This window comes from Mustela lutreola, chromosome 15 (genome assembly GCF_030435805.1).
Source record: "Mustela lutreola isolate mMusLut2 chromosome 15, mMusLut2.pri, whole genome shotgun sequence".
NCBI classification, from domain to species: domain Eukaryota; kingdom Metazoa; phylum Chordata; class Mammalia; order Carnivora; family Mustelidae; genus Mustela; species Mustela lutreola.
Genome location: NC_081304.1, coordinates 5,488,303 through 5,506,176, shown reverse-complemented (window position 1 = coordinate 5,506,176; position 17,874 = coordinate 5,488,303). Strand labels below are relative to the sequence as shown.

The 17,874-nt window shown below is 45.9% G+C and overlaps 2 protein-coding genes across 7 annotated transcripts in view; one reads left to right on the top strand and one right to left on the bottom strand.

Moving 5' to 3' along the window:
• Positions 1-11,221, bottom strand: part of RECQL5 (RecQ like helicase 5) — a 37,089-nt gene extending 25,868 nt beyond the window's left edge. Inside the window, exons 1-7 of one of the 3 annotated variants that reach the window (XM_059149779.1) lie at positions 11,037-11,217; positions 10,407-10,572; positions 8,999-9,120; positions 7,408-7,926; positions 7,181-7,286; positions 6,560-6,671; positions 4,992-5,154 (exon numbers count right to left, since the gene is read on the bottom strand). In XM_059149779.1, coding sequence (XP_059005762.1) covers positions 4,992-5,154; positions 6,560-6,671; positions 7,181-7,286; positions 7,408-7,926; positions 8,999-9,120; positions 10,407-10,527 — 1,143 coding nt within the window. In that variant the 5' untranslated portion in view covers positions 10,528-10,572; positions 11,037-11,217. Of the gene's footprint in view, positions 1-4,991; positions 5,155-6,559; positions 6,672-7,180; positions 7,287-7,407; positions 7,927-8,998; positions 9,121-10,406 lie in introns of all 3 variants that reach the window. The other 2 variants (XM_059149782.1, XM_059149781.1) reach the window with 2 other exon arrangements.
• Positions 11,222-11,348: 127 nt separating this feature from the next.
• The window catches only part of SAP30BP (SAP30 binding protein), a 36,433-nt gene continuing 29,907 nt past the window's right edge, over positions 11,349-17,874 (top strand). For 3 of the 4 annotated variants that reach the window (XR_009347941.1, XM_059148416.1, XM_059148418.1), the window contains exons 1-3: positions 11,349-11,502; positions 12,747-12,856; positions 15,155-15,202. Coding sequence is in view for 3 of the 4 variants with exons in the window: in XM_059148416.1 (XP_059004399.1) it covers positions 11,397-11,502; positions 12,747-12,856; positions 15,155-15,202 (264 nt within the window). In the remaining variant the exon portion in view is untranslated. The remainder of the gene's footprint in view (positions 11,503-12,746; positions 12,857-15,154; positions 15,203-17,874) is intronic. The other variant, XM_059148417.1, reaches the window with a different exon arrangement.

Sequence of the window (17,874 nt, the reverse complement as noted above, 5' to 3'; positions counted from 1 at the left end):
TTATGACAAAGAAAACTGGTGCTGTTCTGGCTCCCAGCCCTCCACATACCTCTCTGGAGGCTCTGGATCTTCTCTGTCTCACGTGTCTTCCTGATAAGCCTAGCGTGAGCTCTTATAACTCACTGTGTAAGTTTGTTTTGTTTTTTTTTCCACTGTGTAAGTTTTAAATAAACACACTATACTTCATCACCTCACCAAAATCTTTTGTCTAATTTGAATTTCAGATAAAAGGGACCAGTTTTAAAAAAAAAAGGTGGAGGGAATCAGGTAATAGGTGCTCTTTGTTCCTGGCAAATACCAGGTCCACACAAGGCCCCTTCCTTCCCCATCACAACTTGTACTCACGTCCCCTACCCGTTCAAAAACACCATTACGCATTTACTATATTCCGGGCACTGCTCTGGCCATCACAGATCCATAGGAAACAAGAGGTCCCTGCTCTCGTGGAACTTACATTTCAACAGAGCAGACAGGGAATAAACAAATCTCTAATGTCACACATTAATAAACATAATTTCTTTTTCAAAAAGCAAGAGAAGAGCCCTCGGGCACTCAGTTATGCCTACCAGCCCCATGGTGAGCACGTGCTGTAATTTTATCCCTGCTCGTGGCCAAGTGTTTAGTTGTTCCAGTGTCAGTCCCCGTGACCAATTTTACCACACAGCCCCTCCAGCACATGAGCTTTTATTCCAGGTGATTCAGTCCCAGAAATACAGTATCTGGGGAAAAGGGTACCTGTATATTAAAGCAGAACAGGGGGGAGCCTGGATGGTTCAGTAGGTTGAGCATCTGACTCTTGATCTCAGGGTCCTGGCATCAAGCCCCGCAGTGGGCTCTGCTCTCAGCACACAGTCTCCTTATCCCTCTCTCTCTGCCCCTCCCCCAGCTCTTGCTCTCTCTTAATTATCTTTTTTTTTTTTTTTTTAAGATTTTTAAAATGTATTTATTTGACAGAGAGAGAGATGGCGAGAGAGGGAATACAAGCAGGGGGAGTGGGAGAGGGAGGAGCCGGCTTCCTACTAAGCAGGGAGCCCGATTCGGGGCTCGATCTCAGGACCCTGGGATCAGGACCTGAGCCAGAAGCAGATGCTTAATGACTGAACCACCCAGGCACCCCTCAAATATCTTTAAAAAAATAAAAATATGAAGTGCAATAGATATTGCTAGAATGCTTCCCCGCAAAAAGACTGCAACTATTCCAGGCAAAGTGCAGGTCCTCTCCGGCATGTACTCACTAGCCACGAGTGTTAGAGCCCTTTGGTGCGTGTGTCATGTGTGTCATTCCGCCGTAATTTGCACTCACCTGATGGCCACTGAATTTGAAAAGTCTTTGACATGCCGTCTGAACGAGCTTTTCTGGGAACTTGCTTTCACATACTTTGCTTTTTCCCGTCAGTTATCGAAATCTCTCCATGTACCCTCAACTTCAACCTCTGGTTTGCCTTCTGCATAACCAGTTTTCTAGATTTGCTGTTTATATACTGGCTTTGTTTATGGTATCTTTTGCCACCTACATTCTTTTCATGGGTTCAGGATTTTAAAAGTTCAAGAACTTGGGGCTGCCACCCGAAGAGGAAACCACCTTTAAAAGGATTTTACAGGGTTGCCTGGGTGGCTCAGTGGGTTAAAGCCTCTGCCTTTGGTTCAGGTCATGATCCCAGGGTCCTGGGATCGAGCCCCAAATCGGGGTCTCTGCTCAGCAGGGAGCCAGCTTCCCCCTCTCTCTCTCTGCCTGCCTCTCTGCCTACTTGTGATCTCTGTCAAATAAATAAAATCTTTAAAAAAATTAAAAAATAAAAGGATTTTACACCACCTTGGAAGGCGCCCTCCACCCTACCCATATGACAGATGACAAACATCTGATTGGGTGACAGGCCAGGGAGGATTAATCAGATTAAAAGAGCCCAACAACAAGCCTATAAAAACCCCTAGATTTAGAAACTCCAGCAGTGACGCTCTCCGGGTCCCCTCCCTCCCTGGGAGCTTTGTACGATCACTTTGCTATCACGCAATAAACCTTGCTTCGCTGCTCTCCTCCTCCCCCCCAAAAAAGTTCAAGAACTTTAATTCAAATACTTACTTTTTTAAAAGATAGCTTTCTGAATTTCTGATTTGCATTACAAAACTATTTCAAGCCCTAGGTTATACATTGGAATAAAATGTCTTGCAAGACATTGTTTTTGGGACGCCTGGGTGGCTCAGTTGGTTGGACGACTGCCTTCGGCTCAGGTCATGATCCTGGAGTCCCGGGATCGAGTCCCGCATCGGACTCCCAGCTCCATGGGGAGTCTGCTTCTCTCTCTGACCTTCTCCTCATTCATGCTCTCTCTCACTGTCTCTCTCTCAAGTAAATAAATAAAATCTTTAAAAAAAAAAAAAAAAAAAAAAAGACATTGTTTTTTACATGTAGGTCCTCAATCTGTCTTCTATATATAAAGCGCCAAACGGGGTACTCTCCCCTTGTTCCAGAAGGATGCCTGCACCACCTCTCAGACACTGCCTTCATTTTTCCATTAAATTGAGGTCTGGCTTCATCCATACTAAACTCTCATATGATCTGGGCCTAATTTTAATTCCCTTGTCTGGGCCACTGCTTATGGCTGTTGTACAAGGATCTGGGGACGGCAACACCCCAGGACACTCTGACACCGGGTGGAGCTCGCCCTCTTCACCGTTCTTCCCGCTCGGACTTTTTCCGGCTGTTCTTGGGCACTTATTCTTTCACATAAGTTCTAAGATTCCACTCCCTGGGAGAGGTCTTTTGGGATTTCAACCGGAACTTCATTTATATGAACTCTGAGGTGAACTGACAGTTTTACGTCTTCCCACTCAGTTTTTGTACCTACTCAGAGCTTTCCACAAGATATTCATTTTCTTGATCTAAATCAGTAGTTCTCATGCCTGGCTGCATGTTAAAACCAACTGGGGAGAATGTTTGTTTTTTTTTTTTACGTCTCTTTAAAGGCAGTAACGTTTATGCCTAGATATTCTATAAGTTTTATTCTTAAATATTTTTTTCCTTTCCATTCCTAGGTATTCATGGTCATGTGGAGAAAAGTTAGGCTTTTTAAAATATTTTCCTTATCGGTGCCTGGGTGGCTCGGTCAGTTGGGTGTCTGCTTTTGGCTCAGGTCGTGGTCTCAGGGTCCTGGGATCGAGCCCCACATCGGACTCTCTGCTCGGCGGGGAGCCTGCTTCTTCTCTCTCTCTCTGCCTGCCTCTCTGCCTACTTGTGATCTCTGTCTGTCAAATGAATAAATAAAATCTTGAAAAAAATATAAATTAAAACTAAATAAAAAATAAAATATTTCCCTTTATTCAGCCACCTTACCAGGTTTTCTTATGAATGCCAGTAGATTTCTGGCATTGCAGACATTTGTTGACATTTCTACCTTGTTTTCTATTCTTTCTGTCCCTGTGGGTTTATATATTATTTTGTCTTTTTAATGTCATTTTGGTAAAGATCAGATGTGAGTACTTGTGTACATTATTTCTCTATTTTAGCATTCACTATTTCTTAATATGGAAAAGTCTGCATGTATCCATTTACAACTTCACAAATTACGCTTTGGGACACTTTATCCATGTTGGTTAATGTAGATTTACTGTGTCATTTTTAACTGCTTTAGACCATTCCACTGTGTGACTAACCCACTGTTTACTTATCCAATACCCTACACGCGAAGAGTTCATTATGACCGAGCTGCAGCAAACATCTCCGTGCATCTCCATACACATGACGACTTGTTTATCTAGAAGGGGAAACACCGAACCACAGAGCCCCAGCACCTTTCCATTCCTTTTCTTTCTTCAAAGCAGTCATACCAGGTCATGTCCCTGACACCACCGTGAGTTCCCCTTTCCCCACACCCTCACCAACAGTGACTGTAAACATGCTGTATACTGTTGCCAGTATGACCTGTATGAAGTGACAGCTCATGACCTCCTCTGCATTTCTCTGATTCCCAAAGGAGGCTGAGCAACTAGTCATACCCTTATTAGATATGCTGGTTCCCTCTTCTGTGAAATGCATACTTCTTGCTCTGCAGCTGTTTGCCTTTTATAGACTGACCTGCCGGAGTTAGTTCTCTACGTATGCAGTCAATCATGTATATTGCAAATACCTTCCCCAGCAATGGCTCATTTCTCCACCTTGTTTACGGTGTCTTCTGTCATACAGAAATTTTTAGTTTGAATTTAGTCAAATAGATCATGCCTTCCTTCATAGTTTCCACTTTTAAAATCTTGACATGCTCTTCTCTTTGCCAAGGAAACAAAATATTTTTCTTCAATATTACTTTTTTGAGGTTTTTACTCCACCTATAATTCACATGTGTATGGTATAGGAGGCAGGAATCTGACTTTATCTTTTTCCAACACCAATTATTCAACACTGCACCCTTTTCCTGTTGATTTATGTCTCCTATCAAATATCTAGTTCATTTACATACTTGCGTCTATTTCTAGGCTCTCTGCAAAGCAAGTACAACCAGTTAAAAAAAAAAAAAAAGGCTGAAAACAAAACAAAGAACTTTCAACAATATGGGAAAATGCTTATGTAACAAAGCTAATTAAAACAAGGCAGGATTGGGACTCCTGGATGGCTCAATTGGTTGAGTGTCTGACTCTCGATTTTGGCTCAGGTCGTGATCTCAGGGTTGTGGAGCCTGCTTAAGATTCTCTCTCCATCTCTCTCTCCACCCAAACAAAACAAAACCGAAAAAACCAGAAGGCAGGATTGATCTTGGCTATGTAAAATAAAAGGCCTACAAGAGATCGCACTAAGACACACCAAATGTAAGGGAAAGAGTCTAACCTCGTGGCTGCGAACTCCATATTCACCAGCATACCATTTCCCCCGCCGCTATATCTCCTAGCCCTAGGAGCACCCCTGTAGCTTACAGGAGCTCCATCTGGGTTCAGAAATAAGATGTGTGAAATTGGAGAGTGGAGGGGGTTGGACAGAAAGGGGTCCTGCTGCCCAGATTTACCTGGAGTTTTGCTACTTCCTTCCTGATCAGGAAACTGACTTGGTCCCGGTCGTTCCTGGAGTAATAGAGACGGCACCAGGAAGGCTTCCCGTCCCTGCCTGCCCGGCCAGACTCTTGGTAGTACCCAGCCATAGACTTGGCAATATTCCAGTGAGCGACAAACCTGAAGGATCCAAAGGGACAAGCAGCGTGAGCTGTGGCAGAAGAGCTGAGGGGAGGAGTGATCAGAATCAGGGAAACAGGGCTCTCAGTGGTCATCAAGAACAGGGAGGCTGGCAGGTTTCTGAATAAATGTGGCCAAGACTCCGCACCCAATCAGTAGGCCTTCCTGCCATGGAGTGGCCCAAGTTAAAGGCCACAGCAGGGGCGCCTGGGGGGCTCAGTGGGTTAAAGCCTCTGCCTTCGGCTCAGGTCATGATCCCAGGGTCCTGGGATCGAGCCCCACATGGGGCTCTCTGCTCAGCAGGGAGCCTGCTTCCCTTCCTCTCTCTCTCTCTGCCTGCCTCTCTGCCTGTTTGTGATCTCTGTCTGTCAAATACATAAATAAAATTTAAAAAAAAAAAATGCCACAGCAGAATTAAAGGGGGCAATTCCAGTCCATATGAGAAACCAAAACTCTCCCAGTCATGGCCCAGAGGAAGAGCACTGGGCTTAAAGAAACAAGAAGGTGAGGCCACTAGGGAGCTGCATAACCTAGAGTAAATCCCTTCACCCTCATGGCAGAGAGGGAGAGATAACATTATTAAATACCTACTATGGGCCAGTTTATATATTTGTCTCATTTAACTTCACAGTTACTATCAGGTGAGATAACTCCATTTTACAGACAATGAAATGATTCAGGAAGATGTGTACAAGGTGACATAGCAAGGGGACAGCAGAGCTAGGATTTGGGCCTAGGGTTGTCAGACTAAAGTTGGCCCTAACAAGCCACAGCCAATGCAGGGTCCAAACTCTGCTTCCGAAATCTGTGTTCTCTTAAATGTAAGCACGTAGACTCATTCCTCCCCTGACCAACCCAGCTGGTCTTAACGAGCACCAAAAGTGCTCTGTAAATCATACAAGGCATTATTGTTGGTGTTAATCAAAGCAAAGGGCTTCCGGCGGTAGCTGAAAATGTCTCTGGAATGTTAGGTGGGGCTAGAGGTAAAAGACTTCCCAGCAGTTGCCAGGGTGGGTCTAGGAGGCTGGGACGTACCCGTCTCTTCTAGACTGTCAGTAAGCAGTAACAAGGAATGCTGGGTAACAAGCCATTGCCTTTGATTTTCCACAGGGAGCATTTTTAGATAGTCCGTTCCAGCGAGGGAACTGGGCTGCGTTAATGGACGGGCCCGATGGCTGCATGCTGCCCTCTACTGGGGGATGGCAGAATCTGCTGCACAGTCCCTGGAGAGTGAGCCGCACAGCACCTGTCACCATGTGGGCTATGCACTGTGGATTCTCTCCTGGGGCCTCCTTCCCCTCTGGCCCTAGAAGGACCATGTGCACTTGGTCCTTGAGGCAGAGCACTAGGCAGCCCACTTGAGCCAGGGCCCAACTGGATAGGGAAGGCAAGAACCCTCACTCACCTGACATTGGCTTTGTCCACTCCCATCCCAAAACTAATGGTTGCGACAATGACAGGGACCTTCTCCTCCATCCACTCGTTCTGCACCAGTGTTCTTTCGGAAGCCTTCAGCCCTGTGATGGAGGGGAAGGTGACGAAGGGAGCCCATATTGCCCCTGGAATCTACCTCGGGTTTGCTGCTGTATTGGGCGCTACACGCACACCCGGAATCCATCACTTACCAGCTATATGGCCCTGGGCCATGCACTTCACCTCAAAGACCCTAGCCTGCGTGGAGCACAGAGCACTCCATAAGCATCAAAGCCCAGATTCAACCCCAAGTCCACTGGCCTCCAAAACCTATGCTCTTTCCATAACACCAGTACCTGGACTTCTGAAAACTCCTCACCTGCTGCTGGAAAGGCGCAGGGTGAGAAAAAAAATTCAGGAGCCATAGTTCTCATTTTAGATCTCATTTGTGTCTACATTCCTTTTTATGAACATAAGGGAATCGTTTTAGCTCTGCCTGGGTATCCGGAAAAAGAGGGCAGACCATCTGAGCATCCAGGATCCTTAAAGAACCAGAGGCCCATGGAGAGGCTTCTGAGATGGAGGCAGACCCCACGGCCCAGGCACCCCTCACCTGCATGGTAAGCCTTGGCACTCAGTCCCCTGTAACTGAGCTCCGTGGCCAGCTGTTCGCAAGCCTCTCTGGTCCTGCAGTAGACAATGCCGCAGCCGGACAGCAACTGAATGAGGAGACACAGGAAGAGAGTGAGAGTTAAGAACAGAACAATCTGTCCGTTTTACTGTGGCCTCCTTTAAAAGAAGCTCTCGCTCTTTCTCCTGTCAGACCCATAGGTTCCTCACCCCTTTACCAGCTTTCTGTCCAAGAGCCTTAAGGCAGAAGTCCCGCAGGTTCCCGTAGGGATCAGAAAGCAGCTCTTTGAACTGCACGTCATAGAACAGGTTGGCCCGAAAGCAGGGAGTCTTGAAGGTGGCAACTGGCTGCTTCAGGTGCAGGGCAGCAAATACATCCTCTTGGACTTGCGGGGTGGCTGTGGCAGTCAGAGCTACACACGGGGCATGCGCCAGGCGGGAACGGAGGGTACCCAGACGCAAGTAGTCAGGACGGAAGTCGTGCCCCCACTGAGAAACACAATGAGCTTCGTCCACCACCAGGTAGGAGAGCAGGTGACGGGACACCAGTGAGTTCAGCGTGGGCTGGAAGGAGGCCGAAGCCGCCATCTCCGGTGTAATGTACAGAAGTTTGGTCTGTGGCTTTTCTCGCTCTAGATCAGAGAGCAGCTCCTTTTTCTCCTGTGCTGAGAGTTTAGAGTTCAGGGAACTCACTCGTACCTTCAGAGCCAGCAAGTGATCCACTTGGTCCTGAGGTAACAAAGGAAACAGTTCACTGAGGGGAGGACCCGGTGGTCAATGTCACCTTGGCTCGCTGGGCATTTCCCAGCCATAAACGTCCTTCTCCCAACCTCCAAGGTCTTCTCTGTGCACACAATTACAGGAGGTGCAGTGGTTGAGAGCACAGAGACTAGAGACAGACAGTCCTGGCTCTTTCTGACTCACTGAATCACCACAGGCTCTTTGGCTGGCTCTGAGACTCTGTTCATCCTGTAAAACTGGCAACTACCTAACAGCATAGCTGTTGTCATTAAATGAGATTTTACATTGCAAAAATGAAATGAATGCACATGAACCATTGAGTTCAAAGCCTGAGACCTCGCAAAACTCACGAAGCACTGTTCCTATCACTTCCTCATTTCTGATTCTGTCAGCCCATCTGCAGGCCTTAAATATACCCAGAGGTGCAGAGCAGATGCTGACAATGTCCCAGCCCGTTTAGATCAATTTCGCTTTCTATCCATCTGCATCTTCTAACCTGTCAAAAGTGCACATGTGTGTCCATGAGTGAGTGTCTCACTCATATGTGTATACAGACATAGTTCCATACTCCTCTAGGCGGAGAGTAACAAAGGAAGGTGAGAGACCTCAGGCCATCGAGACACAGAAGACTCATTTATAACCCTCCAGAGTGATATACACTACTACTACTGGAGCTCCCACATTTGGGCAATTCAGAAACCCAACAAAGAAAGGGAGATAGGCAAATCAAAGAAAATAAAAGGGTAAAGACCAGGGTGCCTGGATGGCTCAGTGGGTTAAAGCTTCTGCCTTCAGCTCAGGTCATGATCCCAAGGTCCTGGGATGGAGCCCCACATCGGGCTCTCTGCTCATCAGGAAGCCTGCTTCCTCCTCCTCTCTCTCTCTCTGCCTACTTGTGATCTCTATCTGTCAAATAAATAAATAAAATCTTTAAAAAAAAAAAAAAAGGGTAAAGACCAAATAAGAAGTGACATTTCCAGCTGAAAACAACAACAACAAAAACAAAACAAACCTTCCCCTAAACTTTTTGGGCTACCATCTTCACTCCCCTAAGCCTCACCTGAATCAAAGCAATTAGTGGAGAGATTACGATGGTGATGCCTTTGGCCAACAGAGCAGGGAGCTGATAGCAAAGGGATTTTCCTGCCCCTGTGGGCATGCACACAAAGACATCCTTGTCACCTGCAAAAAGACAACAACACTTAATAGTTCCTGCCTGGGGGGGATCTGGGTGGCCCAAGCAGTTCAGTGTCTTTAGATTTCAGGTCAGGTCATGATCTCAAGGTCGTGAGATCAAGCCCAGCCCCACTTCAAGCTCCCCTCTCAGTGGGGAGTCTGCTTGAGATTCTCTCCTTCTCCCTACGTCCCTCCCCACATTTGTGCATGAGCACACTCTCTCTCTTGCAAATAAATAAATAAATCTTTAAAATAAATAAATAAATAAATAAATACTTCCTGCCTTTTCTCTTTTACTTCATCAAGGCTGCTGAAAAATGAGAGTATAGGAAATGCACCTAGCAGAGTGTCTGGCACATAGAAAGTTCTCAATATGATGCGAATTTCCTTCCCATCCTTCCTGTGTAAAGGGAGAGATCCAGAGAGATGGAAATGGGCATAAACCATTTCCAGTAATGGCAATAACAACCATGAGCGTGCGAAGTCTGAGTCTGTTGGGATATGCATGATGGAATTGAATAGCCATGAAAAGCTGAATATTTCTAGATGAGTGGGCCCAGCTGTGGAGACAGGGAAGCAGCATCACTTAGAGATCTTTTGTTTATAAGTGTTATAATGTAATTAATATTACATTGTTGCTTTCCTCTTGACAACCCCCATTTTTCAATGTATCTCAGGTTTACAGTATTATTACTGCCTCCTTCCCTACTTAGGACCCAGGTCAGTCTTCAAAAAAGGGCTTAAAAGGGCATTTGGGTGGCTCAGTCCTAAAGCATCTGCCTTTGGCTCAGGGTCCTGGGATCAAGCCCCGCACGAGGCCTGCTTCTCCCTCTCCAACTCCCCCTGCTTATGTTCCCTCTCTTGTTGTCTCTCTAACTCTGTCAAATAACCAAATAAATATATCTTATTTATTCTTTTTTTTTTTTTTTAATAAAGGGGGGTTGGTTGGAAGGTCAGTGGCTGGATTAGGTTATTCCTGCCACGCCCACTACCGCCCACACAGAAACCAACAAGAATTGAAATCTAAGAGTTGTTTTCTTTTTTTTTTTTTAAGAGTTGTTTTCAAAGGTAATTGCCAATGCTGGTATGAAATGGAAGAACCAGAAGAGCTGGGTGATTCTGCCAATAAAACTGAAAGTTTTAAGTGACAAGTCTACAAGATTTCCAACAATTAGGGACCAAGGGCGGGAAAGTAGGAAGGGCTGAAAGGAAGGCTTTTTGAAGGTGGTAACTGGCAATGCTACAGTATACAACCAGCACAAATGTACACGCAGGTAGTTTGGCAATGTTACCTCTCACTACGGCCATGGTCGCACTCTCCTGTAAAGGTGTCTTAAAAGAGTCAAACCCAAAGACCTTCTTCAACGTGCTCCGGACTCGACGTTCAGGGTCAAAAGAAGGGCGGGTGCTCATCTTAGCGACAGACCGTGGCCAGAAGTTAAGGTAAAGGCGATGATCCTATGATGGCAACGAAAACCCTCTGTTCCGCTTTTAAAATACTGCTCATTTTTCTCTAAGTAAAATTTGCTTTATTCCTCTCAAGCAGTATATTATTTCCAGCTAAAACAGCTCCAGATGAACAGCCTCAAGCAGCACATTGCCGGGCAATTAACATCTCCACTTTCACGCTCGGGAAAACAGAAACGCTGAAATAGCCCATCCATGATACAGCCCAGGCTAGAAATCAGATTACGAGAAGAAACTCAAACTGTATCTTTGGGATAATTTGGAGAAGATGGAATTGTTTTTCTAAGATCCACCTCCCGCTCCTTTTATAAGCTCTGGTCTCACGGCCATTCTTCCCCCAGAGCCCCGACCCCTTCTTCCGACCTCCCGGAGGAGAATTCATCCCTCTTCCTCTAAGCCCCAAAGGAGCTCCACTCCTTTCTCCCTTCCCCCAGCCGAAGCCTCCCTCTCTTCACCCCAAGATATGAGAGCTGGGCGCGGGCCACCCAGGAGCGAAGGACTCTTGCCGGGCCGCTGCTGCCCGCCGGTCGGGAACTACTCGAAGTCCCCCATAAGCCACCCCAAATTCTGAGGAGCCAAATGGCTGGGAATTGTGTCAGGGAAAACCCACTCAACTTTATCTCTGTCGCGCGGTGATGACGTTTCGGCAGCTCCGGGCCCGAAGGGCGGGGCCAGGCGCAGAAACGGCCCTTTTGATTGGTTCCTGGAGGGGAACCGGCGCGGGTTCTCCTGGGATAGGAAAAAGTTACCTTTCCGTACGGAAGTCGGCGATTTTGACTCGTAGAAGTGAAGCACTCTGGGATTGTGGGAGTAAGATGGCGGGGAAGAAGAATGTTCTGTCGTCTCTGGCAGTTTACGCGGAAGATTCAGAGCCCGAGTCCGACGGCGAGGCTGGGGTCGAAACGGCGGGCGGCGCGCCTGGTGAGGCCCGAGGAGGGAGCTGGAAGGGGAGAATCTGGTGTCTGCTCGGAATGCTGCTCACCTAGCAGAGCGGGAGGGAAAGAGATGGTCATTGTGCCCCGAGTATCGGGTCCGGGAGCCTCGAACCGCGATCGAGACTCTGGTTGGGACAGACTAGACGCTCTGGAATAAAAACGGGCCATCTCCTTCCGTTGATTCGATTATTCTGCCGAAACTTTTGAAAGGCTCCGTGCCGGGCAGCGTGGGACAGAGGGGTGGATGGAGAGGATCCAAAGCTACCTATTCCCTCCGGGTTCACTGTGTAATGGGGAGAGTGATAAGTAGAACGTACGTGGAGGTTGAAAAAGGTTGTGTCTTGTTAAATTTATAACTTCGCTTTAGGAATGTGCCCTAGACGCATCTTGGAGCCTTTAAAGATATTAGGTCTGATCTCGCTGATGAGGGAGTAATTCGTAGATTTGGGGTGGGATCTGGGCGTGGATTTTGTGAGCTTTCTAATGCTTCTCAGTGATTCGCTTACTTTGTGAGCTGTTAAAGGTCATCAGTGATTTTGTTGCCCAACTCAGTTGAGAGTCACCATGTTAGGAAATGAGAAGAGATTTCTTTGTGATCATAAGGCAGCAACTTAGGTATCATATCTGTGCCTTCCTTTTCTCCTTTGGAGGTTAGCTTCTCTCCGTTTTTTGTGGTGTCTTCCAGTTGGGAAGTTCTCTGGTGGTTTCCCAGTAATTTGTATCATTTTATATTTTTTTGTTGTTAGGTTGTTTTGGTTTAAAGGTAGAAGATGATTTTGTTTTTCAAGTAGTATGATTGGTAATCCCTTTGAGGGTCCCAGTTAAAGCTCCTGTTCGTAGGGAGGACACACAAAAATGAGGACAACGGAGTCCTTGTTTTGTATGAGAAGATAAGCTCTGGTGCTTCTGGTACAAGGTAGAGATAACCACATCAAAGGAGGTTTTCAAACAACTTGCAACAACAGTAGCTCAGAAAAGAGAAGGTTTCAACTGGCATACTAGGTGGATAGGAAGCATGAAAGAAAGACTTTGGCATTTGGTTTTCTGCCATGTTCTTTTAATGATTTTATCCACTAAATTGTGTTCTTTCCAAAGGCAAATTTTGGACCTATAGTCACTTACACGAGATTTAGGCACCCCTCTGATCTTCGGGGCTGGTTCTGGCCGCTCAAAATATTGTCTTCCATTTTTGTTTCCTTTCATTCGTTTTTCTTTTTTCCTCTTTTTCAGAGGAGAAAGGTGGATTAGTATCAGAAGCCTATGGAGAGGATGACTTCTCTCGCCTCGGAGGTGATGAAGATGGTTATGAAGAAGAAGAGGATGAGAACAGCAAACAGTCGGTAAGTAAATCTGTTCCCAAATCCAGAGTTGCTCAAAAGTACCATTTCATTTGGCAGAAATCTTCGAACTGTACTGACAGTGTTCCATTCCATGGCTAACGTCATTCCCCTCTGTTCCCCTGCTTTTTGTTTGGTTTCAGTTGAGGAAACTGGGTTGGATATCAGTAGTTCTGTTTTGAAAACAAAACTTGTTTTCATCTGGACCATTTTGTATTAACTTTTGATTTGAAATTGGGGGGAAGAGATAATGGGCTATTTCATTTAAGCGAGATATCAATGAGTGTTTCATATGGGTTTTCCCGGTTTAGATAGTTTATTCCATTTACAGCAATGCATTCATCCTAACTGGTATATCATTTATATCTGCAGTCAACTCTGTACTATTTTTAATCTTGGTTGGAACTTATTCAGATCTTTTGATTTTTTAGTGAGATTAGGAAGGGAAATTATTTAGTTTTTTATTTGTGGTTTGATCCTTCTTAACTTCTTTTTTGATATTTTACTTGCACTTTTGGTAAGAGTGCCTGCCATTCTTGAGTACAAATCTTCCCGGACATTTAGTATGTGCTGGCAACAAGGAAAAGAGAAGTTGTGCCTTAATTAAACAGAAAGTCTTTGCATACATTATCACCTGAGTCTTAGGAGCCAAAGTTTATAACAGCTTGGAGAGAAAGCAAGGATTCAGCTGATGCTTAGCACAAAGACATACAGAGTGAAATCTGGATATAGAATCTGGTTATTCAGCGACACCTTTAACCAAAATACTTAATGTACTTTACTATTTGTTTGAAAGTTTTCTTGTGTATTGATATTTAAATATTAGTGTCAAAAGACGTTTTAAGTAAAACAAAAAAGCATTTTGTATTTGATGCTCTTTTGGAAGATATTTTCATGTCCATAGCTCCACCATTAATGCTGATAATTAAGAATTGACTAAAATTGTTTAGAAAAGCTTTGCAAATTGTTTTCTTTTCTTAAGTGCACCCATACTGGCTTAACACCATAACTGTTCTCTTAGTAAGTGTGCATGATAACGTTTCTGAAGTGTTGTTCCGCATTGCTTTGCTTAGAATTTTCATCATATTTAAGCTTTACATCATTCTAGTAAAATCCTCTCATCAAATCCCGATATAGACATTCTAAAATGTGATAGTATTTGGCCGAGCTACATCTCTGATTTTTGGCATGATTGATCTCATTTTAAGGAAATCATGGAGATTGCATTTAACCCTTTGGGCTCACTGGCACCTGGCAGGACAATTAAGTCTCGAAGCTATCAGTATAATTTGTTCGAGTCTCACGGGTGATGTTTATATCAACATCTGGGGCACTACTTGGTGTTTGGGTTAAAGTGTAGCTCGATTGAAAAAAGCAATTTCAAATGAAACTTAATTTTTTCTTCCCCCTGGGTGTTAAGTTAAAGGCTCTTGTACTTTGGGGTGTTCTGGGAACAGACATGGATATAGCTACGTAGTAGGGTAGCTGATCTTTGACCTTCAGTAGCCTTCCATGGAAGGGCTAGCCCATGTGAGGCTGTATTGCACGCTTTAGAGAATGCCTTGTTCACATGATTTGTGTCAGGCTGGCTGTTCGGATCAGGAGCAAGACTGGATAGAACGGGTCAGTGGCAGTTCTGTGAGTGCTTGGATGGAGGCAGAGTCTGCTCGGCTGGGACCCAGGAAAGGCCTGGTGTTGGTCTGTAGCCCTTCCCTGGGTCACTTGCCCTGGCCATTTGACGCCTGCTCTCCTACTGTTCATATAGCTGTGACTGTTCTGGGCTGAAGTGCTGGGGTGTGGTGGTGGGGTTCATGGCCCTCTGGCCGTGAACCATGTTATGGTAGGTTCATGGCCCTCTGACCGTGAACCATGTTATGGTAGGTCTGGGCCTCATGTCCTTGTGTATATGAAAGGCAAAGGAGGAACAAAAGGTTCTCATGTTCCTGGTTTTAATCAGCGATATTTCATTAGAAACACTGTGTCTGTTTTATCCTGTGGGACCTGGTCTTATTCTTTTCTGACACATTGCAACCTTTTTCCATTTTTATATATGTGATTTTTAACTTAGGCATTTTCATCACTCTAGACTATGGCACTGCTGGAGTCACGACCTTGAGCTGCTGATGTTCTTTTCTCCAGCCCACCCCCGGAACATCTCCTTTTCCCCTTCTCTTCCTCTAGTTCTGGGTCATAGGGCAGGGGAGGGGTTCTTGGTGGGATGGCTCCAGCCCCTAGTTATGCATGTGAGACCCCTCAGGCCCGCTCCTTTAAGCTTAATCCTCTAAATTCTTTGTCTTGTAGGAAGATGACGATTCAGAGACTGAAAAACCTGAGGCTGATGACCCAAAGGTATTTGGTGTTGGCTGTGGTGGGGTGGCTGGATGCAAACAAGGCGTTGTAACATTGTGGCTCAGTTCCTATGTCTGGGCCAGCTCAGTCCCGCTAACACACTGTGCTAACACACTGTGCAACCACGTGTACATTTTCTGTGTTGAAACCAGCTTTCTAAAGAAGGGAGGTCACCGTGGAACGAGTAAGTCCTGAGGCAGCTTGGATTTCCAGCCTTGCAGATAGTCCCATATCTCCAGTCTAGAAAGGCGAGAGGCCTGGCTGAGCATAGCAGCCTGCCTCTGCTCTTAGCCAGGTGGGCTTGGTGGGGTCGCTGCGCCTGCAGGTAGGTTAGATGTGGGAATGTGTCTGGAATCAAGAAGCCGTAAGGGCTGCCTATTGTACTCTTCAGTTGTCTAGAAGTGAGGAAGGGCCAGGAGAGGGTCAGACAGCGTGAGGCCTCTCCCTGCCTTTTGGAAAAGCTGTACCTAATCCTTGTTTCCCCAGGCCCATGACCATCTACTTTTAGGTAAACAGAAAGGGCTTTCTGAAACAACATCGCCATTTCTTCTGATACTTCCCTCCCAGTAGCAGCTGGGAGTCGTTAGCAGCATTTCCTGTCATGCTCCTTAACCTATTTTGATGTTGGGTAAGGGAAACCCCTCCCCCCCGTTCTCCCCACCCCTGCTTTGTGTCAGGTAGGCTTGCTGGACTGTACCCTGTGCCTGTTGAGGACACATTCTTTAGGGAAAAAACATTTCTCTTTCAAAGAGAAAGTCTGATTCTGTCACTCTAGGCCTGGGGAATATGGGCCTAGTTTTGTGCTTAAAAGCTACTTTGAAACCGACCAAAGCCTTCAAGGCAACATAGTAGAATATAGAAAATTGTACCAAATTATCAAAACCGTAGTGTATCTGAAAACAGGGCACGAGCTGTTCCAAATTTGAACCGATTCTGTGTTTGGATAGAACTTTGTGCAGCCGTTCAGCTAAGCCCATGAGAGGCTGTGGATGGTACAGAAAACACATTTTCCCAAGGAAGAAAGCTTGGGCACCAGCACTCAGAAGAAAGAAAAAACTTGAGCCCTAGGTACTGCAAATGCCGCGCCTTTCTGTGCTAAGTTAAGGAACTCAGGGTTAGCTCATCCAGGCATTCTAAGCGTAAAACCAGAGGGCACACCTGTGGCCTGGGTCAAGGGCGGCCACCCCGCTGCTTGGGCTTGCGGAAGGAAAATGGCAGTGGTGGTAGTATCTTCTGTCTTAGTATTTGGGGTGTGAGGGCCTTCGAGCCCAGGCATGAGATAAGCCTGAGGAGCTGCGAAGTGCTGGAACTTCATTGTAGAGGAAGAAGAGGGTTTGTGGGACCTGCAGCCTTTGTGTATGTAGTGGCTGGCCTTTGCTTAAGGCTGGAAAGCCTCCTGGGGAAGTTGGCTAGAGAAAAAGGTACAGGCACTCTGCTGCCACCCCTTCTGGAATACAGCAAGCTAAACAGCAAATCCCCTGGGAATGAGGTTGGTGGTGAGGGGGCCAGAACTGGGAAATAGGTTAAAGTGTCTCGGGTCAGCCTTTCTCGGTACCATGTGAAGGTTGGGAAGACGTGTCTTTTTTTTTTTTTTTTTTTTAAGATTTTGTTTATTTGACAGATCACAAGTAGGCAGAGGCGCAGGCAGAGAGAAAGGGGGAAGCAAGCTCCCCGCTGAGCAGAGAGCCTGATGCGGGGCTCGATCCCAGGACCCTGAGATCATGACCTGAGCCAAAAGGCAGGGCCTGAGCCACCCAGGTGCCCCAAGATGTGTTGCTTATACTCAGCATTTGACTGATGCGCCTTACTGTATTTCATTCAGTCATTCGAACTTCGAGTCTGGTTGTGGCATAAAAAGTGTTCTGGAACAATGTCTGTTCTTGAGAGGCCCTCGGAGAGCAGAATGCTCTTATAGTGACTTGTAGTTCTTTTGGAGGATGAGTGTGGAAGGGGTCAGACAGAGCTGTACATGTCCTTAAGTCCGAAAATCACGAGTGTTCATGGCACCGCAAGGACTGGGAAGTCTTCTGTGCTCCCCACGCCTTAGTCCTGGTGCTGCCTTCCTCTCCTGCCTGAGCTGGTCTCAGACTGTCTTCAGGCAGCAGCCTCCACCTCAGACCCTCCCAGTCCTTCATCCCTCTATTCCAGAACTCTGCTGGTGGCATGCTTAGTTGATTTTTAACTATATAGATAGAGATAGAGTTATATATTCTTAAAGATTTATTTATTAGAGAGAAAGTCTGCATACACGTGGTGGGGGAGGGAGGGAGAGGGAGAGTCTCAAGCAGACTTGACTGTAGGGCTTGATCTCATGACCTTGAGATCATGACCTGAGCCAAAACCAAGAGTGGGACACTTAACCAACTGTACCTCCCAGGCACCCCAACTTTTAACAATATTTTTGAATTCCAAGCCTTCAATTTTGAATATTTCTACCTTAAATATATGAAGTTTCTAAAATAAGATATGTTACCAGGATGAATTAGAGGCGTCATTTATTTTGTTAGCAAATGGCTTGATGTCATTTCCGCCGGAACTGTCTTTCCCACCAGATGGCACTCCTTCCTGCCTTGGCTTTATTATTATTATTATTATTATTATTATTCAAGATTTTATTTATTTATTTGACAGATAGCACAAGTAGGCAGAGTGGAAGGGAGAGGGAGAAGCAG